Raw genomic sequence first — 24258 nt, 5'->3', positions numbered from 1 at the left:
TCAGCCTGTGGAATGCTGGAGTCAGTGATGAGCTGCCAAAATCTTAACAACCGGTTCCCTCCTCACCCCAGAGGAGGTCGTGGCCCACCCCCGGCCTCTGGGGACTCCTGCCCCATCCAACCCCCTGCATTCCTTGAATCAGCTGTTCACGCGGGAAGCCTGGGAGGGCTGAGAAGCAGGCGCCCCTGCCCACCCCACCCCCCCGGGTTACCTGCTGTGGCACGGGCGCCCCCCCCCCCCCGCCGCCCCAGCTCACCTCCACTCTGCCTCCACCTCCCTGGGCCTGAGCGCGAAGCTGCAGCCTGCTTCTCAGCCCTCCCAGGCTTCCCACGCGAACAGCTGAACATTCTCTTTCCCCCTTTTAAAAAACAGTCCTAGCTGTTTGAGGTTGAGGTTAATGTGATGAAATTTGACAGGGAAATAGCCTCCCTTGAAGAGAATCACTTCTGAGTTTTCCAGTGAAAATAGCTTTTGAATTGACTGAATTATAAGCTTTTGAAATTCAGACACAGTGTAAGAGCAATACATTTTGCTCACCTAAATGTGCAGCTAAGAAAAGCCATACATAGGACATGTGCATGGTTGACATTGCAACACAGGGAAGTATATGTAGCGGAAAGTTTACAGTGAATGAGGTCAGGGATCCTCAGGAGTCCTTTCTTCATTCACTGTGCACCTGTTAAAGGGCACAGGGAATGGGTCTGGAATGAGGAGGACCCCAGTGAAACCCTAGCTTCACTCAAACTGCATATCTCGTGAAGAGGGGCAGTGAATGAAGGAAGGAGGAACGTTCTGCTTCCTGTGAAAACAGTTTATGCATTCATCATATGCGGTTTTCCATATGAAGGGTGTGGGAGTTTGGCACCATTGAAAAATTGATGAATGAAGTGCAAAACGTTTTCAGTGTCATGGGAATTTGTACCAACAGGAGGATAAAGTGTTCTTTGCAATCCTCTGTTCACTTTTGAAGGCAGATACTGAAGCAAGATCAGTATCTGGGGGAAAATGACAAAGCAGGTATTTGTTGAATGATATTTACTGAGACTCAAATCCAATTTTTAAGGAAATCTTTACGAAAAATAGTCTGAAAGCACAATATTGAGGACACATTCCATGCTTGTCATTTTAAACAGCTATGTACAGTTCATCTCAACATTTGTTTACATTAGAAATATGATCAGTGAAACTACACTGCTGTGTATTTAATAAGATGAGTACCAGGGAAAACTGTACAGCTTCCAGTTGTAAAAGATCTTTTCTAATTGCTTTGTAGGTGGTCTTTGAGGCCTTGCACAATCTGGAGCCTCGTGGTTATGTTGTGGGATGGATCATTGCTATTAGTTTGCTGGTGGGAATTCTCATCTTCCTGTTGTTGGCTGTGCTGTTATGGAAGGTAAGACATTAGTCAGACACAACACAAACACCAAGGTTAGCCCCTAACCTTGGCATAAATTGTACATATGTCTTCCTGCATCCTGATTATCTGTTCATTTAGTTTCCATTTACTCTAATAACTAAACAGCCATCTACACCTAAAAAGCCATTAAACATCAAAAGAGTTTTCATCAGGGGAGATGAAACGGAAAACTGGCATCTTCACTGAAGGACATTAAATATTGAAAGCTGTAATAGTGATTCCTGATAGAAGAGAGTCCTTCCTCATACTCATCACTAGCTCTCATTTAAATTTCAGGTACTTTTTCCCAGATTTTTTCAGAGGCACAGTGCTCATTGATTTCAATGGGAGCTGCAGAGTGCTTCCCTAAAGGTCAGGCTAATTTTGCTTCTTGAGGTCATAGATTCAGTATATACCCAACAGAAACCAGTAGGTGGTTATTCTTTTGTGGGGGGTAAAGGCAAGGAAAGAAGAGAGGATGAGAGGCAATCAAGCTTGAATTCTTCGGGACCTTCCCTCCAATATGTTTTTAGAGGTGGCAAGAACAAAATTACTTGATGTCCCAAAGCAAAATCCAGTGGTGGTAGTTAAAGGTCAGTGCTTACCCTCCTTAAAATAGGAAACGCCTGTTGTGTCTCAGACATTATAATGGAGTAAGGGTGGTCAAGATCTTGACATCTGAAGGATGGCCGCTCTCCGTGCTACACCTGAAGCATGAGAAACTTGAACCTCTTATTCTGATTCCTCTTAAAATAGAAATGTAAAGGCCACTGCCAAGGCTACCAGTGGGTGGGGGACACACACACAGGAACAGGCCCAACATTATTTTACTGGTGGTGAGAGAGCTACAGTTACCTGATTCAAGCTGTTTAACAGTGTGCGCACTACAGACTCATTCTACCAGCTGTAGTGGGGTTCTGGGGCTACAGCTGAATGGTGGTCTAAAAGGATATATCACTGTGTGTTGCTAGGCCCAAAAGATGACTTGCAATTCCATGTTAAAAATGGCCACACAAGGATTATCTTGTGCGTATTTTTTTAGTTTGAAAAGCAATGATTGGCTGTCATCTGAAATCTCTCTTCATGCCCAATTTGGGGTACATATGAAATATTTTTGCCCTCCATGGCACAGAATGTTTAAAAATCTCTAGGATTGAGATGGCAGAATAATCATCAAAATATAGAGGTATCTGGTAGGAAAGGCCTGTGGCTTGATTCTGGTGATACACAACTTTGAAATAAGGATCATTGCTGCATATAGTTATATCTATAAGACTGGTTTCTTGTAGTTAGAGACCCGAAAGTGAAGGTATCTTCGTTACTAGGGATAACAACTTTCACAATGTTTTTTCAGCAGACTTCAGTGCCATTTTTTACTTTAGAGTACCGACCAATTACCACTCCCTTACTTAAAATTGAGAATCAGGCTCTCTGAACCTCGTAAAAAAATGAGATTTGTTAGCCAATCAGATGCATGCACAGAAGTTGCCATTTTGTTATTTGATTGCTTTGAGGAACAATGTCCCAAATGACAGCAGCAGGTAATAATAATAATACCTAGCCCTTTTCATCCAGCGATATCAAAGCACTTTATAAAAGAGGTCAGTAACATTATGTGTATTTTACAGATCGGGAAACTAATGCACAGAAAGATGAAGTTGCCTGTCCAAGGTCAAACAGCAGACTGTGGGCAGAGCAAAGACTAGAACCCAGGTGTCTAGAGTCCCAGTTTAATAGTTGGTCCAGTAGGCCATATGGATTATTAAAGCTACAGATAATTTGGAGTTTTGTTGTAGAAAAAATTGACTAAAAAGACATTGATGCAGTCTGTAGCTTTTAATTCTGCTTTGAAACAATAATCCAGTATTAAATATTTTAATATTCATGGGAAGTAGAGAGTGAAAAGTGACTGACAATATTAAAGTGCTGTGAAATAAAACTGACATCGGAAAATTGCATTCCTTTGAAGGGAATCTTAATTGCCCGATTGTAAAGATTTATTAGCTAGAATTGGCTTGGCACATCCTAAAGTAATTCCTGAATTTTAGACAATAAAAATCCAAATAGATTTATATCAAATTAAAAAAAAAAAAAAAAAGCTTGGAGTGAAGTAATAGTTATAACAATATGATTTGGCCCAAATGTGAGACAGAGCTTTGGGTGCTTTAAAAGTCAGTGTCATTGTTGGGGCTGTTATGACTGCCTGTTTCACTCAGAATAAAAGCTCTTTTTACTATTGTGCAAGAGCATTAAGATGATTTTACAGACATAATAAACTTTATAGCATGAGATCAGCCAGTCTGGATTTGCTTCTCTGATCATTGTTTTAGTATTTGATTTACACTCCATGGGTCAAATCACCTCTGGCCTAACCGAGTACAACTCCATGGAAGTTCTTAGAATGGTGCCTGCTTACATCGTGATTAATATGTCCCTGTACATAGCTGCTGTTCTAATGATTTAGGGAAGTGGCTCTGAACCTTTCCAGGCTACTGTACCCCTTTCAGGAGTCTGATTTGTCTTCTGTGCCCCCAACTTACACCTCAAACTACTTGCTTACAAAATCAGACATAAAAAACCAAAAGTATCACAGCACACTATTATTGAAAAATGGCTTACATTCTCATTTTTACCATATAATTATAAAATAAACCAATTGGAATATAAATATTGTACTTACATTTCAGCATATAGTAGATAGAGCCTTGTAAACAAATCATTGTCTGTGTGAAATCTTAGTTTGTACTGACTTTGCTAGCGCTGTTTATGTAGCCTATTGTAATCTAAGGAAATATCTAGATGAGTTGAGTTGGTGCACTCCCTGGAAGACCTCTGCGTACCCGCAGGGGTAGGTGTACCCATGGTTGAGAACTACTGATTTAGGGCACTGGTTTCATTCTGTTCAGGATTAGGCCAAATCCTCCTCGCTTTACTCATGAGAGTACAGTGGTTCAAGGGGACTTCTTGCGTAAGGCAGGTGAACAGGATTTTGCCCCCCTCCCTTTTTTTGTAAAGATTTAGTGAAATAGCTATTTAAGCCCTACTTTGACTCTCTCTTCCAAGTTTGCTATGCCTCTGTTCACCCATGCTGGACTCCTCTGCCCTATTCACCACGTTGTCTCCTGCTTCCAGCAGGTCTACTTCATAGACCATAGCTACCTCCATATACACCTTGAGTTCCTTCCTTGGCCACATCCAGCCTGATGATCTTTATTATGCAGGGCCACCTGGGAGTTCCTGTCCTATTGTTGCTCATAACATCACATTGTGCTTCTCAATTGCAGAGAAAGGGCAGCAATTCCACTCCCATGACACCTGCTGAGAGGCTGCCAGCAGCTTGGGGCTGGGAGGGAGGGGAGGAACCAGTTTCTGCTACAGTACTGGCAAACTATCAGTTGCACTACTGTGTTAGTACGGCATCGCTGATTCAGCAGCAGGGCAGGGAGGTAGACACACACAGAAACTGGATTTTTTGGGTGCTACCTACCTGGATTATGCCATCACTGAGAAATAATAGATTGAAAGAGTCAAGTTGCGTCATATTCTGTACCTCTGTATAGTGTCCTTTAATAAATAGTAAATTTATAGTAATAATGTTTTAAAATGCTGTGGATTGAGGGATTTAGATGATTCATTGTTGAACTGATAAAAGTTAAAGGCAAACAAAGCCCCAAGCAACATAAAATCAAAGGGCTGTATGCTCAGCTGAGGATATTAGAGAAGTTTCATAGAATGGAACAGTGTTGATTTACACAAGGAGGGATTTGTAACATACAGGTTTAAAATTCATCATGATTACACTATTTAGTTTCTCAGGAATGCATTGTACATGTAAACAGTTTTCTGTCTAATGTGAGCCAGGGTGTTTCTAAAAGGAGCCTATCACCATGGTATCCATGTGCCAATTTATATATAAATAAGGTTACTGTTACTCTTTTATAGTCTGTGTATTCTTGATACATTGGAATGGGCTCTAAACATTGTGAATGTTCCTTTTACAGTAATACACTCCTCTTTCTAGAACTTGGCTCTTCGACAGGATTGCTAAAAGAAAAGCCTTTTAGCAGAATAGTGTCTCTGATCAGGCAGAGATGTCCTAGTTTTCTCTCTGTACAAGGGTCCGTTTTCCTTCTTTGTCGTTAGATGAGTGTTTGAGAACCTTCCTTTATCTTCTAGGAGGACACAGTGGTTTTCATCCAGGAGAGGATATCATTTTAGGTTTTCTTCTAAGAGGGTATCATCCTTAGGCTGCTGAGCTGATCATTTTGTCAATAAGTCCTGCCTTTGAACTGCCTCAGTGACAGAGGCTTATTCAGATACAGATTAAATCCAAATAAAAATGTCAGACACATTAAATGTTTGCTTGTGCAGTGGGCTATAATCTAAACGTCGTATTTAGGGATTACAGTACTTTGCCAGTCCTGTGCTAAAGGACAAACTTTGAAATATGAAGTTCTTTTAAAAAAAATTAAACAAAAAGGATATTTTAAATGTGTGCATGGCTATATTGTTTGGAGAAGCACGGGCTGTATGTCTTCTTGCTGTGATTGTATAACCCTGTTTAGAATAATGTTTAAATATTCTTGTGCAGTATCTGTAAATACTTTACATCTTATTTGAGCATTCAGAAAATTCCGTAAACTCTGTAAGGACAAAGCAACTTGAAATTCACCTAGGTAGTGGAGACTCATTGCAAACACTGGCTTCCCCTTTTGGGAAGAGAGACTCCCTTATTTAGGGCCTCATACAGTATAAGTCTTCTTTATACAATGGGCCAAAACACACAGCTTACTGGTTGCCAGAAGGAAAAACAAAACAAAACTCTGCACTTATTCTTTGCCAGTGGTTGCTCTGTATCCTGTGTTACAACTCCAGAAAACATTCTCTCTCCCTCTTTTATCTGCAGCTGAGACACCTCAGGGAAGTGGATGCTAAATACCATTTCCTGGCAAGTCCTTATACCAACATCCTCTCCTGAATGTCTTTTTAAAGAATATTAGGTCCGCAAAGGAATAAAATTGTCAGTCCCTTGGAGAGGAACAAGAGTACCTATAAGCATGGCACAAAGACCAGTGAGGATCTCAGTAAGGGGCAGAGGCCATACTTTCCTATACAGGTTAAAAATAGTCCTTCTTACACAACCTTTCATGTAGGAGATTTCTCAAACCAAATAGCAAATTCTTCCAAGCAGGAACCACAGGGATTGTCCTTTAAATTTACAGCTCCTGTAGCAGATAACCCGAAGTAGACAAGCCTATTTAGGCTCATTGACATTTCATATTTTTGACAAACTGGCCATGTCAATCCCCAGCTCACCTGTTTTCACATCATTTCAAGAACAAAACAATAGTTAAATGGCAGTGCTTCAAAATTAAAGCTCATTGAAAGATCTGTGGTGACATTGGAAACCTTTGCATAATTGGGGTTTAGATAAACAGGGGTGTTGACCTAACAAGCTTCAAAGTCTCTGATCAGGGTCTCAAGACTGGGAGCACAGATATCAAAGCACATAAAGATGTAAACATACCTAACCATTGGAGAAATCTGCCTCTGATTTCATTTAGAGAATTTTCCATTTTCATTTTTGCGTCAATGGAATCACTCCCCATTTTTAAACAACCTAAAATGTTCCCTCCCTCTTCCTCCACATCAAACATAAGCTCCTTGTCTTTGCTTTCAAGTCCCTTCAACATTTAGCTGTTCCATCTCCCATCAGATCAGCTAATATATGAAGCTACCATCTGCCTTTACTCTGCCAGCAATGGCAGCCTCAATCGCCTGCTTGTCCTCTTCTCTATCAAGTACTACTATGCTTTCTCCCAGGCTATCCACTGTACATGAGTAAAACTCCTCATCAAACTTGCAAAAGCTGTCACCTGGTCCCCTTTTAAATCCCACCACTGTTATATGCCTAAAAATTGCCACCAGCTGGCAATGGTTAGACAAGTGACAAGCTGTAATGTCTATGTTTCTGTTAAACTCTGTTCGGTTTGTTACATTATCCTCTCACTCATTCTTGCACATTTGTCTATTTAGTCCATATATTACATCCTGTCTGACTATGAGCTGTCTGAGGCAGGGATTGTTTTCTTTGTTGGCACGATGGGCCTTGATCGGGCTTCCTAAGTAATTATTAATTATTAGTAATAATTAATACTGTAGTTGAGAGCTGATTAACTTTTAAAATTAAAAACCCAAACTGTATCATTTGAACCTGAATTTCCTCCAGTTTGACTCAATAAAACGTTGTTTGACATTATGTATGGGTATCTTAGATCCTTTAGGAATGGCACCATTGGAGTGGTTGTTTTTAGGGGTCGACAGTGAAACTTGTCCCAGCACAAGGCCTGTGCACCACTTGAATTCCACTTTAGCCCTTAGAATAGTGAGTTTCACTCATTGTTGTAAAACTTTGACTTCCTGAAACCACAGGTTCATATTCTGGCATCCCCTGAGATAGATCATTTGGGTGGCATGCAGTATACTGTATGCTGTGAGTATGAATTTTGATAAGACTCTAGAAACTAGATTAGTTGTGGACTTTGTGGCACTTTTTATACAAGTAAAAGGTTAGTTCTAATGTCTGGGCCAAAAGTTCCCCTTTCCCTAATATTGTTCTGTGTGCCGTGTACTATTTGTCTACGGTCCTCTACCTCAGGCTGCATTTCAGGGGTGGTGTATGCATAGAGTTTGTGAAATGCAATTTTTATCTTTGGGGATAAAATGCACAATATAAATATAATATAATGATATTGGATGTGACTGTTCCGCTGACTTCAGTGTCCTCAAAAGGAGAGCTTGCTCGCCAAGGCATTTCTGTATGTCAGAACCATTAAAGCTCTGTAGCTTTCATCCTGGCACCTATCAACAAATTTAATCCCCTGGCAAGAGAAAAGTCCTTTTGTGGTTCATAAAGTCTCTTTAACAACAAGAAAAACAATCATCATTCTCCAGATCCCAAACTAGAAACACACGGTTGTGTAGACTTAAAAGTTGCAAATATATATGATCCCAAAATTTCCAGATACCAGAAAGGAAACATGCACATTTATTGGAAATCATGGTCATCCCTCAGAATCAAATGTTTGAAAATAGGGAGAATATACTTTGTTTAGTCTACATTCTTATTCTTAGCTTGGTGTCACAAGGGGAAATGCTATGTAATGACTTGCACCAATCAAAGCCATTTCTTACTCATTCAACTAAGCACATAACTTATGCTGATACTTGAGGAACTAATACAACATTCAGTCAAATATTTTTGGCAGGTCAAGTATATCAAAATACAATTGTATAGTTACTTTTTATTGAATCCAGCAACAGTCTTTAAAGTTTAGCCAGGGTTTGGTTTTAAAACAAAGCTAAAAATCTTTCTTGAGTTTTTCTTTTTCCTTTAGAGAGGAGATGGGGATTGAGATGCATCTTAAATAAATCACTATTTAAGAAAAGATGTAGCATTTAGCTACTATTGTGTTCCTACTGAGATTTAAGAAATCTGAATATAGTAGCAGGTTATCCAAACGTACTGGCAGTAAGTACACAATCTAGTATATTCTTTTCCTTTTCTGAGACTGGGAAAATGAGATGAACTCTTCATGTTGTTGACCCCATTCATTTTAGTAGTTTTTAAATTATAAACTACTTGCTAGTATTATATAATAGAAAACCCAACCTCTAAAGTATTCAAGAATGTTTACAATATTTGGTATTGGTAAATAGACTTTTTCATTAAAATTATAGCATTTTAATATGTATTTTTCAGGTAAATTACTCTATACAGTCATCATCCTCCAAGAACCTTAAGTAAGTCAGGCGTGGGTTCATTTCTTCATTACACACAAATTATCAGAACAGTCAACTTGTTGCTTGGCAGTTAAGATTCTGCCAGTGATTAGTTATTGGTGAGAATTCTCACCGTTTCCTAAGCATATAGGTTATGATGTAGGAGATAATCTATTGTGCAGGCCTAGGTGAAGTGAATTCTAGCTTCATATCAATTCCATTTGAGGCAATTAACTCTTTTCTGGTAGGAACTTTCCAAAATACGATCCTGATCTTACAAAGTTTACTCACTTCACTGACACTTATATGCAAATAGGCCCATTTAAGTCAATGGAACTACCCATGTGAGTAAGCATTCCTTGTATGAGTAAGGATTGAAGAACAGGCTCTTTAATGTCTTTGAAAAAGCTAGCATAAGGCCCATGTCCCACATATAATCCTAAAAATGTAGGGCTGGAAGGGCCTTGAAAGATCATCAGGTCCAGCCCCTATGATGAGACAGGATCAAATATGCCAAGATCATCTCTGACAGGTGTTTGTCTAGCTAGTTCTTAAAAATCTCCAACGACAGGGATTCCACAACCCCTCTTGGAAGCCTATTCCAATGCTTAACTATCCTTATGGTTAGAACGCTTTTCCTAATATCGAACCAAAATCTCCCTTCCTGCAGATTAGGCTCATTACTTCTTGTCCCTACCTTCAGTGGACATGGAGACATGAACAACAACTGATCACTGTCAGCCCTTAACATATTTGAATACTATTCTCAGATTTCCTTGGTCATCTTTGTCCAAGATTAACATGCCCAGTTTTTTAACCCTTCCTCATAGGGCAGGTTTTCTAAAACTTTTTTATCACTGTCTCCAATTTGTCCAATTTGGCACCCAGAATTAGACACAGGACTCCAGTTTAGGCCTCAACTGTGCCAAATAGAGTGAGACAATTACCTCCCATGTCTAATGTACGACATTCCTAATGTTGATCCACCCCAGAATGATATTAGCCTTTTTAGTAACTAGTATCAGGGGGTAGCTATGTTAGTCTGTATCCACAAAAACAACAGGGAAAATGGTGGTAACTATCTTTTCTGGAGAAAAGAGAAGTTAGTTGAGATGGGCTGGAGCTGTTGCTGCTGCTGCTGCTGTTAAAGTCCAATCCCGTCTTCTAAGATGACAAAACGAGACAAATACACACAAAAGGGGAGAGAAAAGAACAAAAAGATAGAGAAATGCAGCTTCTGTCTCTGGTGTTCACTTTGACTTGCAACCTCACTGCTGGAAAAACACAGGCACGGAACTATGGATTGGATGTATGGACTATAAGTGGATAGAAAACTCACTAGATCATCGGGCTCAGTGGGTGGTGATCAATGGCTCGATGTTTATTTGGCAGCCTGTATTAAGCGGAGTGCCCCAGGGGTCAGTCCAGGGGCCGTTGTTGTTCAACATCTTCATTAATGATCTGGATGATGGGATGGATTGCACCCTCAGCAAATTCATGGATAACACTAAACTGGGGGGAGAGGTAGATATGCTGGAGGGTAGGGGTAAGGCCCAAAGTGACCTAGACAAATTGGAGAATTGGTCCAAAAGAATTCTGATGAGGTTCAACACGGACAAGTGCAGAGTTCTGCACTTAGGACAGAAGAATCCCATGCACTGGAGACTGACTGGCTAAGCGGAAGTTCCGCAGAAAAGGACCTGGAGATTACAGTGGATGAGAAGCTGGAGATGAGTCAGCAGTGTGCCCTTGTTGCCAAGACGGCTAATTGCATATTGGGCTGCATTAGCAGGAACATTGCCAGCAGATCAAGGGAAGTGTTTATTCCCCTCTATTCGGCACTGGTGAGGCCACATCTTGCGTATTGCATCCTATTTTGATTCCCCTATTACAGAAAGGATGTGGACAAAGTAGAGAGAATCCAGTGGAAGTCAGCAAAAATGATTAGGGGGCTGGGGCACATGACTTACGAGGAGAGGCTCAGGGAACTGGGATTGTTTAGTCTGCAGAAGAGAAGAGTGAGGGGGGATTTGATAGCAGCCTTCAACTACCTGAAGGCGGGTTCCAAAGAGGATGGAGCTAGGCTGTTCTCTGTGGTGGCAGATGACAGAACAAGGAGCGATGGTCTCAAGTTGTAGTGGGGGAGGTCTAGGTTGGATATTAGGAAAAACTATTTCACTAGGAGGGTGGTGAAGCACTGGAATGGGTTACCTAGGGAGGTGATGGAATCTCCATCCTTAGAGGTTTTTAAGGCCCAGCTTGACAAAGCCCTGGCTGGGATGATTTAGTTGGGGTTGGTCCTGCTTTGAGCAGGGTATTGGACTAGATGACCTCATGAGGTCTCTTTCAACTCTAATCTTCTATGATTCTAAGATTCTTATCAGCCATTCTGAGACCTGACAAACTTGTACCAATATTAGGCTGTTTAGGTCATTTAGTTGCCTCTCTAGTCACAGGATCACAGCAGTGTACTTAGCCAATTAAGTAGGACTCTTATTAAACAGAAGGCAAAAAGAGAGAGAGAGGAAACAAAAGAAATAAGATGGGGAAGGAAAAGTTCATGGGAGGGAGGGAGAAGACAAAGTCTCCCATTCCAGGTGGTGTTTGGGTTTTAGCCAGAGCCAGTGGAGGTGGTGGTGTCATCTGGGTCCTTCTCTCTCTCCTGGTCTGGTTAGGACATCTCTCAGGAATCAGGATTATGACACGGAAGGCCTGGGGTCCCAGGAAATCGTAAGGGTGGCAGCCAGGATGATAAAGGATACTGCAGCGGTTGTTGGCAGACAGTTGCTGCTTCTGTTAATTTTTCCCAAAAATCTTTTGTTTTTAAGAACTCCAGGAGTGAGTGTTGGGTAAAATAGTCCATCCTCTCATTATTTTGTCCACCAGTGGGCCTAACTGCCAACACATCAGTTTTGGTTCATTAATTTCCAGTCCTCTACTTTTCTTATTTACCAGTCATAATCTTAACATGGTCCTTGAGTGGTATCAGTAAGACCCCTTTCTGTTTACATTAATTCAGTCCTCCTGTCTCCTTCTTCACCTTGTCTTGAACAATTTTATCTAACAAGCCGTTGTGACAATCTATGAACTTTCACTCATTTTTTTACAGTTGAGCTTATAATTAGGAAAAATTTGTTGGTCCTGTTATCACAACAGGTCCCTATCTCTGTGGGTAATGTAATATAAGCCATCATAGTTTTTATATCAGTGCCTACCTGTCTGTATCTATATTACTTTTTTTGCTGGACTTTTAGTAATAAGTGATGCCATTGGAAAAAGTCCAATTTTTCTCAAAGTATATTAATCAGTACCTTATTTGCTAAGGACCAAAACTGCATTTTTTAATTTTCTTGAGATCAAGTCTAGTTGGTGATCAAAGAAACTATGTAAAGTTACTTTGCAGTAAATATCACAATGTCACCTATTGCTAGCCTAACTCTATTTTTTCAAGTGTGTGAGAGAGCTTCATTCACATTTTATAATTTACTTGCTATCCAAACATGCTTGTCACTGGCTTCCTAGTAGGATAACCACAGGATGAGACCATAGGAGATGCCATTTAAACATTTGTGTTTATTGTTAGAAAAATACTGAGTTGCAGTAGGTCAATGATTTGACCTTTTCTGTTCTTGGGAAATAGCAGAAGGGAGAACAGAATCAAGCAGCAGACAGAAGGTAGCAATTTATCATTTTAACTCACAGGAACCTCTTTCATTCCTCTTTTCTGTGTATCTCCATGCTCACGGAGGAAATCCGTGTCAAAATGGATCTTTAAGATATGAGTTATCTTTGTTTTTCTAAAGGAACATAAGCCTGACTTGACAACAAGCTGGAACAATGCACTTTAGTGAAAGACAAACCTCAGAATTGTAGATGATGTCAACAATTTGACAGTGCAGTGGAGTGACATGAATAAAGTTCAGAATTAACTTGTGTAATTCACCAGCCTGTAGGGAGCATTGGTTCTGTATTGCTTTAAATGGAAAATTAAAGTTTTATTTCCATGAGATACATTCAAGTTTCTGCTCAGGAAATGCTGTAGAGGGCAGCATGACTACACCAGAAGACAACAAACATACTCCAGTAACTAAATAGACCTTGCATTGGAAAAAGTGGTGACAATCTCAGACGGAAAAATCCAAGCACAAGATTACGACAGCTTCAGTTCCAGAATGTATGGGAAGCTGCTAGGGAAGAAAGTGAGATGGACTGGACTGCAGTGTCATCATTATTCCATGCTGGGAAAGGCTGGCTCAGCATTTTTTATTTTCTCTGGAATTGTCTAGGAGTTGGCTGAGAGCAAGTTGGCTGAACCTCAGTCTGTATACAGCAGAGATGATACTGGTCGGTTCACAGAACTTTCAAGAAGAGAGATGAGAGCAATATCTGCTCCTTCTGTTGGGAGGTGGCTCCACCTATTGCTAGTGAGATTTGCAATATGGGGAAACTTTGGGATTATGCCACGATTCTCAAATTCTTCAAGTCACTGTCTTTCCACACCACTATACTGACTATACTGCACATCACTGATGCTGGCATGAAAAGCAATCTACATCCACACTGCAGGTGTTCCCTGCAGAGATTTTCCCCACTGCTGGAGTCTTTCCTTGTGGAGGGAAGGGCTCCAGCAGCGGGGAGCTACTGGAGTCTTTCCCTGCTGCCTTGCCCCCTCCGCCAGAGTCTTTCTCCACTGCCAGAGTCTTTTCCAGCATGGGGAAAGGCTCCTCCAGCAGGGAGGGTAGCGGGACATGACAAGCCTAAAAATAGCAGTGTAAACAGGGAGGCTGGCTTGGGTGAGTAGACAGCTTTATAGGGTATGTACTAGTGTACATACGCATGCCCTTTAGGTGTGTCTCTACTCTATTCGATGCATGCATGAGCTCTACATGCCACCAGAAGAAGCATGCAGTGTCGATGTATCTGTAGAGGAGACAGCCTAGTGCACTGCGCCATGCAGCCTCCCTTTACTCTCCATAGCAACTGCCAGAAGGAGATTACAGAAGATGGAGCCTGAGAAGCCCCAGACCTTTGGGGTTCTTTTTCCTAAGCACCCACCAGCTGAAGGCTCTGAAAGTTGTCTGGGCCTTCCAGCCACCTGACGTGACCCAAAGGAATGGACCCAGAGCACTGGACTCAGAAGGATCTTCACAGGTTCCTCATATCATACCACTCAACTCTGCAACTTGGGCTCTGGATTTTCATTTTCCTGTACTGTCATTGGTTGTTGGTCCCTCATCGTTGGACCTCTCTCCTACCATTATGACCCTTCAGCTGCCCCCCCAAACTCTCGCTGTCCATTGCACTCCTCTTCTGTATTCTCTCCCCATAATTACTTTCCCATTTTTTCCTCTCTCACAATGTGTTTCCCTCTTCTTTACATTCCTCTATATTATTCCCAGAAACTGTTCTCCCCACCACTCCTCTCTTCCATCTCAGCCTCAGGGAGTGCATAACCTAAACAAACAGTTCCCGCCAAACTGACCTGGAGCAATATATATAAAACAGTCTGATCACTCTCCTGCCTCCACATGAGACTCAGGCACAACTCTTTACTCTTGGTCCCAGCAGTGCGGTCTCATAGAATCCTCCTCCTGCACAGGGCTTTCTGAGCTCTTTTGGAGGCCCAGGCCCAGCTGCAGAAAGCAAGAGAGAGGCAGTACCTTCAGAAGACAAACTCTTCTGCCCTATGTTGTTTGCATGTTGTAGCCATGTTTGTCCCACGATATGAGACGCACGTGGTGGACCAACTTCTGTTCATGAGAGACCAGCTGAAGAAGAGCTCTGTGGAGCTCGAAAGCTTGTCTCTTTCACCAACGAAAGTTGGTTCAATAAAAGATGTTATCTTACCCATCTTGTCCATCTCTTCTGCCCTAGTGACACAAGAGCCAGCAGAACATTAGCTCTCCCAGTGCTTCCACTAGCAACAGCCAATGATTTTGACTGATTATCACCTGTCTGCCCTTCCCCACTTTGCCCTCTCACCTGGATCCTTAACTTCTCCTTCCTTTTCCCCAAACTTCTCCCACCTCACCGTTATGAACTCATGCTCTCTTATCACATACCTAACCTATGTACATATGTCAACCTTGAATGTTGGTCAGTGTTGCTGAGGTTTTAACATGAGGCAGAAGAAAGTTCCTTGTGATGATGTGGAGTGCTAGCATGTTTCTACTGACAGTGATATGTGGGCATTAGCTTATACTGTCCCATAAACTTTACCTTTTAAGGGATGTCATACTTAGCCAATCCCTAACCCAAGTCTTTTTAAAAAATGGTCACATCCAATCTGCACATCCAAGCTTTTCTTTTTTCTCCCAATGTGTTTCCCTTTGTTTTAATTAATTTTCCTCCCATGATTTTGGAGCAGTCACACAGACTTACAGCACATAATATATATACAATTTCATACGTAGGTGCTGGAACTAGGGATGCGGGGGAGCTACCGTACCCCCTGGCTTGAAGTGGTTTCCGTCATATCCAGGGTTTACAGTTTGGTTCAGTGGCTCTCAGCACCCCACTATACAAATTATTCCAGCATCCCTGATTTCATAGCAGGATAACCTGTGGATTCTGGTTTTCATGCTTTGTTAATATTTATTAAGGTTTTCAACTCATTTTATTCCTTCTGGAAAGCCTTACAAAAGTGTTCCTTATCCAGTAATGAAGGAATAAAATACCAGAACTATCACAACTTTTAAAGATAATTCCTGAAGCAGATGTTCACAAACAGACAACTTTTATTAAAATAACAGTGGGAAAGAGTTTGCTTTTGTTTGTTTGGCCCTGGAGGAAATTAAAAAGCCTTTCTATAATTCTGATTATAACTTCAAGTGTGGGTTTTATTGTTCCAACGATGTGGTTGTATGAAGGATGGAAACCTTTAGAGTTTAAAACCTGTTTTAAAAAGCTATAAATGGAACTGTCCATGTTAATGTTAGGAAAACGGGTCCCATGGCAGTTTTCTCTTCTAGAAGTATTAAAGTGCTGAATGTGTAGGTCTGCTCTGATAACTAACTATATAAAAATGGCACCCTCTTAATCAACACATTGACTCCTCAGAATATCTACTGACTTGTGACCAAAAAAAAGTACCCTTACTGCTAACTTTTGTTAACTCTGCAGAACCAGTACAGCTAAGAGAGAGGAAAGTGGATTCTATTCTTTTTTGTGCATTATCAACAAAAATGTTCATTGGAGCTTTGCCATTGATTCCAATTAACCATAAGGGCCTGATCCAAAGATCATTGATATCCATGGGAAGATGCCACTGGGTTTGCACTGTTGTCACTGTCTTCAAGCTATGCCCTCAATGAGGTTGCCCTACTGAGTAGTGTAGATGAAAGTATAATTGCAAAACCTTTATTACTGGCAATGATGTGCGAAAAGGAAAGAACTCAGCTTGACTTTCAGGTCATAGAATGAGTTTGAAGGACAGGCACTTAGAAAAAAAAGTTGTGGGTGTTTTTGTTTTGTTTTGTTTTGTTTTAACCTGGAAGACAGTGAGAGATAAGAAACACCTACAATGCCATTTTTATGGAGTCATTTTTCAGAGTAGAACCACACTTGTAAAATAAGCTTTCCGAGAACCCCTCCAGAAATATGAATGGGTAGATTTTCTTTTAATGGACGTACGTTGATTCGTCTTGCTGAGCACAAGACCTAACGCTTTGCTGATGATGACTGAAGGGAAGGTGAGATCGAGTGCACTGTGCACAAGACTAGGAACTTTTGAGTTCTAATTCCAGCTCTAACTGTAACTCTCTGTGTGGCCTTGGGAAAGTCACTTTACTGATCTGTCTCAGTTACTTTATCTGTAAAGCTGGGATAATGTCAATTTATCCACCTGTCTGTCTAGTGTGTGTGGCGGGGGGGGGGGGCGGAGTGTGAGACTTCCAGATCCCCGAGGTTAAAATATATTTCTAGAAAATACAGTTTAGTAAGAATTTGAACTAGGAAGCTACATTTAACAGAAATGTAGCTGTGACATAACAGTGTAAAATGTTCTTAAGTTAGTTTGTGAATAGAGGCTGTTAATAACTGACTAGCATAATTTTTACCCTGTAGGAGTTGAGAAGACAGGTTTATAGTTACGTAAATGTTTAATTATAACTAATAAAATATTGACTTACTGATCTCAATGGCATGCTGCTAAGTTTGGAAATTGTTCTTGAATGCTCACCAAAACCTAGTATTAAAATCCATTTTGTTTACGTAAAAGGCTTAAAAAACAACAGAACAGAGAGTTGAGAGATACTGTTAAAACTGATGTGAAAACCATTGCATCACCAATACTTGTGAAACAGGAGGCAACACGAGAGGACAGGCAGAAGTGGGGCCCAGTCCTGCAAAGTGTTGGACATCTGTTGAGCAGCCTTACCTCTCAGTGAAATCACTGTTGGTGTTCAGAACCCAGAGCTGAGTGAATAAGGGAGTCTTCAGTTAAGTGGCAATTTCAACAAGTTGACAAAAATTGTTTCAAATTGGACTGAAAACAAACATTTTTGATGAATCAAAAAGTCAAAACAAATTTTTTGTTTGGGTGAAGTGAAACATTACATTTTCTTTCAATCATTTTAAAACATTTTTGAATTATTTAAAAATAAAATCAAAGAAATTTTTCAATCAAAAAGTCATTTCAAACCAGCAAATAAAAATGTTTAATTTTTAAAATGTCAAAACAAAATGTATTGATTTTTTTTCAGAATTTTTTTTGGAAATGAACAATTCAGTGAAGTCAACATGGATTTCTAAAACATTTCACTGAACCTGCATTTTTTGCTCAAAAGGTTTTGTCTTTAAAATGTTGTTCAACTCTTCAAGTGCTTTGTAGGATCAGGCCTATATTTTGCCTTCTGTATGACCCATTAAGTGGGTCATAAATAGGAAAAAGAATCTTAAATTAAAGATTTCTGCCAACGCACCTGTTACATGCTCCTTTGCACAGGATTCCATTAGCTCTTTACCATGTGATCCTAACTTACTGAACAGCTACTCAACGCAAGGAGCATACATTAATACATGCACACCAGTGGAGGCTGGTCACCTTGGAAGTGGGGCAGCAAAACTGACACACGGCATATTCAGAACCATGTGTCAGGTTAGCTTCCCCACTTCCAGCAGCCACCAGCCTCCACTGGTGTGAATGTATTAATGTGTACGCCTTGCGTTGAGTAGCTGTTCAGTAAGCTACGATCACAGGGTAATGAATTACATGACTCAAAATGGGCAGGGATTACCATATTTACCCAGGAGAACCTCTACTGCTGGAAAATTCAGCAATAAGTATTGACAAAACTATATTTTTATACATAGGTATTAGATCTGGACTGATTCCAGAATCTGGAAACTGAATCCCTTAAGATTCTGATTTCCGTGTCTGACCCAGGCCCAGAAAAGCTTATTTTCTGGTTTGGATACAAATAGAAACTTGTGAAAGTGGTTGATCTTGTGAGACTTCCATCACATAAGAGGATCAAATTAATGCAAGGTCATCTGATCTCACAAGATTTGTGCCATTTTGGCCCAGAATTGCCAACGACAGTTCATGAGATTTTGGCAAACCCTAGCTCTGATTTAGACTCATACCTAGATTCTAGTCTAGTTCTGACCTGGTTCTGGATCTGAATACTGCCTCTTTAGTCCACTTTTAGTATTTTTGTTCTCTGAAAATATTTTAACTGCTTTTTATAAATTCTTTTTTATATAAGTGTAATCTTCTGTCAAAAGTAGTTAAGATAAAAGGAAGCAGAGAACTCATGAAAACTTGGACCTGATACTGATCTCATTTACATTAATGTAAATCAGGTGTCACTCCATTGACTTCAATAACCTTCCAGTTTTAAACCAATGAGATTAGAATCTGATCCAAATTGTTTATCAAAACCAGGATCGATTTTAATTCATGACATCATTATAATGATGATTCTTTTCAATTTGCAGATGGGCTTCTTTCGCAGGAGATACAAAGAAATCATTGAGGCTGAGAAGAACAGGAAGGAGAATGAAGATAGTTGGGACTGGGTCCAGAAAAATCAATGAACTGCCAGAAAAAAGGGTCATGTGACACACACTTGCTAGCCTATTGGTCCTGCTCTTGTATCTTCCATATGTGGAAGAAGAAATCTTCTCCAGATTTTTCGGAGGCCCTGTTAATGCTGTGTTCTTTATCATCCTAACAAGCTAGGGAACATATCCTGAGGCAACCACTGCAGCCATGTCCGGTGACTGGAGCGATTTACATTTCCTGTAAGAGTTGAACTTTGAACTTTGGTAACCAAGCTGCAGTGCAGAGCAATATTTATGAATCCAACATATGTGGTATACCCTCAGGGGAAGACTGATACCTAAAAGTATTTTTATAAATATAAGCTTTTTATACTGATTATGTCTTTATATTTGTATCAATGTTTTATTGTTTCTATTGAATAGCTATATAGTTCACTCAAGCACTGATATCTGGCTAAAACCTTGGAAATACATATATGTATATATAAATCTTATTGTACTTTTGAACTTCAATGCAAAAAAAAAAAGACTTTCAGATGAAACTAGCTGAAAAACCTCACACAGCAAATCCACAAGGCTTTGTAATGTATATAGACCATTTAATGGCAATAAGCCAGTCTTTTCACATTTTTTAAGCTGAAGTTGACTTTTGAGTTATGAGCTAAAGAAACCTAAAGTATTACTCACATATGATTTTCTGCATTTGAATTTATCCGTTACTAATCTGAGCTGTGGAAAACAATTACTCACAGCCAAGTAACAAGAATTATAGTTCCACATTGCCTCTTGTATTTCAGGAATATAACCTTTTAATCACAGGGCATATTGCACTGAAGAAAGCAGTGAAGAATGTCTTCCTGTGGCCAACTCTGTCTCCCACATCTGTAAACCTTTGACAATAGGCAAGATTTGGGCAATCAAGATACTGCAAGGATATAATTGGGCCAACCACTAAGGCATCAACTAATTACCTTGTATTAAAAATGGGATTAGTTATATAAAAATTCATGATATAAAAGATGGTCTTTGATATTGTTAATGGTCATAATCTGTTTCACATGTTGCTGTCCAAGCTATGTGATACGTAGGCTAAAAGGTCTGACCATTATGCCTGCCATCTAAATTTTATACATCCAAGTTACAAGATTGTTTACATGATAATATTTAGAATAATGGCCATATTAGATAGATGAGCAAGTTAGATGTATTTCTAAATCTTGAGGTTTCATATTTGGATGCCTTTAATACTAGCTGTCATCCTTCATCTAGTATTAAAAACCGAGTTGAATTCTGGCACAGGCCTTGCTAAAATGCAGACCCTCACTCTCAAATAATTCTTCAGCAGATTTCTTACTGGGCTGGAAGAAACTCTGTGCTAATGAATTCGGCCATGTTCGTACAAAGAGCTGTTTGGTATCGGACTAGAAGTAGTGCTGCTGGTACACCACTGGTTTATAGACGTTATTAGTCTGCTTCTGCTCTTACATTTCAGCAGAATACATCAGGAGTGATTCCATTGACATGCTGGTAAGGGAGAGGAGAATCAAGCCTTGTGTGTTAGAAGGAGATGAAAAAGGAGCAAGATCACGACTGGTGTCTGATTGCGGCATGATGAAAGAGTACTGCAGGAACACCGAAGACCTGAATGCAAAGAATAAACAAGAAATCTGCATGAGTACTTGTCTGATCCTTACACTTGTGAAAAGGCATTTTCTTTGCAAATTCACTATCATTTCCAGCTACAAAATATGAACCATGTCCATACTTGTGCATTTTTTATGTGTCCCTTATTATTTGGATGCAGGTTGATACTTTATGTAGCAACTTTATCTATCTTAACTTCTAGGGAAGGAGACAGAGATAATGTTGTATCCACTCTAAATTTTGTCACTGAAGGGCCTTCTTATCTATGTCGGATTGGAAGTATGTTCAGCTGCATTTCCAAAATGATGACCGAAGTATAAATAAGAGAGAGTTAGGTCTTGTCTACTCTTACAGCCCTGCAGTGGCGCAACTGTCCTGAGGTGGTACTCCTCCCCAAGAATTGTCTACGCCAGGGGGTCAGGTTAGTATAACTACATCGCTCTGGAGTGTGGGGATTTTTCACGCCCCTGGGTGACGTGGTTATACTGACATACGTTGGTAATGTAGACCAAGCCTCGGTGTAGCAAATGACCACATAGCCAGAACATGAAAGGATCCAGTAAGCAAGAACATTGCTATAATCACTTATAGAAAGCTACAAATTATTTTTTAATGAGCACAAAGCCAAAGGATGATTGTCTCCTATTGCACTATTTAGTATCCTAGACTTGAGCCAAATTCATCCCTGGTATAATTCCACTGACTTCAAAGTACTTTTGCCAGGAATGTATTTGGCTACATGTGTCTGTTTGTACTGATAAAGTACTGAAGAAAGCTACAGACTGAGAAAGGTGTGCTGTTGTAAGGGACTGGATAAAAGAGAGAATAGATGCAGTATAAGGGATTGCCTAGGTCAAGTCAAGATATGTAGGGAAGGAGAGAGATCCTTATTTAATAATAAAGATATTTAATATGTCTCTTGACTCATACAAAATGATGTTGTTTGGCTAGATTAGTGACAATATACCATAAATAATCAAATCATAGAGGATCTCAGCTGCTGTGTGGTGTTAGGTATTTTGTGGTTCAGATGTCACAAAAGGTTTAGTTTTTCTATATGAGCTCATCATGAATTTCTCTATCAGTTTCTTGGCACGTTCCACTGTGACTGCTCCCTAGTTCCACTTAGGATGGTAAGATTTACCCATGAAATACACTAGGACATAGCATATTTAAAAATAATAAATTCAAATTTCATTAAACCTACAGGTTTTGATCAAGTATCAGTTGGTTTTAATCAACTTCTGAAAAGAAAACCAAACCCTTATGAAAACGTAGTACACTTCAAATATGTATATAAAGTAGATATGTGCTAAAGGTGTGCTGTTTTTTTCACAAGGAAGCACAAAGATATAAATCACTTAGGGCTGTTTCTGCCATGATCAGGGTGCCCCCTTAGAGGTGTAGAGCACCCTTGACTCTCCTTTACAGTCAGAGAAAGATTTGAGACAAAACTCAGTGAATAAAATTCACCTCTGCGCAGAGGGCTACTGTGAGGCCTATGCACTGCTTAACACCTAGCGAATCCCTATCTTGAGCGAATAAGTGATAGAGTGCTTAGGTCTTGCCTTAGGGCAAGGGTGATGGGGGAAGAGATGACTTCTTAAACGCTGCTGCAGGAATGGCACCCAATATATAGGGTAACAAAATCCTTACTACTTTGAAATGTAAACAAATAGTGAAGGACCCTCTTTGAAATCAAGAATGTTCAGGTAAATGGAATTGGCAAAAGCAGCATTGGCTCAAAGTGCAAAGGCTGCATTTGATAATGCTTAGTGCCATCTTTCTTTGAATGTTTTCTGTTTATGGGCACATTTTGGAATCTTGCACAATTTTCAGGCATGATATTATTATCTATGTGACAATGGAATATATATGTTGTTTTCACTAAAGGATTTAAGGGAATCATAGACCTAACTTCTGCCTTCATTTAAATTCATACGCTCAGTGGGATTGCTTGGATGTAAATGAGGGTAGGAATTGGCTCACATTGTACATTGATTAAACTGGCATGAAGAGTGTAACTGCTTTGGAGCATGAAATTGCATATACAGCAGGGTACCTGCACCATTTTCACTCTTTTTTTTTTCTTTTAAAATTTCACTCCTTGTGTATTGTAAAATTGTAAATTTCTTTTTGTGAATTTTTGGTGGAAGAATGTGTTTCACTATTATCAATGTCACCTGTATTTAGAAGCTAGGTGTGCATCTGTATTCTGATTCACTTGCACTGTTTTGGAAATGTCAGGTTTACAAAACTACAACTTTTTTGGGGAATAAAAAGTGGCTACAAAATTATTCTAATAACATGACTATTCTTATCACTTTTGTCCAACTCAAATATTTTGCTTTTGATTAGTTAAAAACATTTCCTAATTGTGTACCCACTTATTTATTTATTTTTGGTATTGGTAGCCTTTTATTGAAGTCTATGCATGTTTTAAATCAGGATTAGGCTCCGATCCTACGAACCCTTATGTAGTTAATTTTACTAACCTGAGTAAAGTTAAGCAAGCCACAGGCACAAGTGTTTGCAGGATTGGGTTCAAAGTTTGAATGTTTTGCATTACTGTTAATACTCTTTGAAATTTAAGGTAATCTTCTATATTTATTTGATGAAAAACTGGGAATTTGACTACATTATGGTAAATCCGATGAAATGATAAAGCCCATTGCCATTAATTTTATGTTTGATAGTATCACATTAGCTTCATCAAACCAAACTCATTCCGGAGAACTGGCCTCTCAGAAAGGACAACTCTGTCAATGGAGCAATATTTTAGTTAAGCATGAACTTTAGTTAAGCATGATGAAATTTAAAAATTATTGTAGTGTGCTTGTCAAGACTTACACTTTAGTCCAGATTTAGGAAAATTTTGAATCTAAAAGCAAGATTTTCTTTAGCTCAATCCACCCTTCTCCCTTCTATGTCATAGTATATGAGTAAAAACTGTTTTTGTCTGGCTTATCAAGCCAGTTTACTCGTTTAGTTGCCCTGTTTGTCCTTTCATTTCTATTACTTTTTTTCTTTTTTTTTACTTTTCTTTCTCTGGGTTTCATTTCAGAGTTTTCTCATAATTTCAAGGAGAGTGAAATCTATTTAATAAAATAAGAACTGGCCTTAATCTTCATTTAAAAAAAAAAAAGAAAAGAAAAACCTTTGAAGTGAACCTGAAACTGTAAGGTCCCAAACGTTCCTCCCATGGTGAAAAAAAGGCCCTGTTTTACAGAAGGCAGCATGTCGAGTGGTTGGAGTAGGGGACTAGGAGTGAGGAGTCTGCACATCTGTAAAGATGGGATAATATCTCTCTTTTGCAACACACTTTGAAAGCCTTAGATGACATGAACTCTATGAAATCCAATGATTCTGTTAACAGAAGAGAAAAGAGAAATTCTGTGACCATTCTGTGACCAATACTGTGCTTGCAGACA

At 39.6% G+C, this 24258-nt stretch overlaps 1 protein-coding gene across 3 annotated transcripts in view; it reads left to right on the top strand.

The window, feature by feature from the left end:
* Positions 1 to 23133, top strand: part of ITGA9 (integrin subunit alpha 9) — a 294601-nt gene extending 271468 nt beyond the window's left edge. Inside the window, exons 27-29 of one of the 3 annotated variants that reach the window (XR_012157453.1) lie at positions 1274 to 1393; positions 19118 to 19423; positions 20679 to 23133. Coding sequence is in view for 1 of the 3 variants with exons in the window: in XM_073332985.1 (XP_073189086.1) it covers positions 1274 to 1393; positions 19118 to 19216 (219 nt within the window). In the remaining 2 variants the exon portion in view is untranslated. Of the gene's footprint in view, positions 1 to 1273; positions 1394 to 19117 lie in introns of all 3 variants that reach the window. The other 2 variants (XR_012157452.1, XM_073332985.1) reach the window with 2 other exon arrangements.
* Positions 23134 to 24258: the final 1125 nt, after the last annotated feature.

Source organism: Lepidochelys kempii, chromosome 2, assembly GCF_965140265.1.
Source record: "Lepidochelys kempii isolate rLepKem1 chromosome 2, rLepKem1.hap2, whole genome shotgun sequence".
NCBI classification, from domain to species: domain Eukaryota; kingdom Metazoa; phylum Chordata; order Testudines; family Cheloniidae; genus Lepidochelys; species Lepidochelys kempii.
Note: the sequence above shows the minus strand (reverse complement) of the source record. Positions and strands in the feature narration are given on the sequence as shown.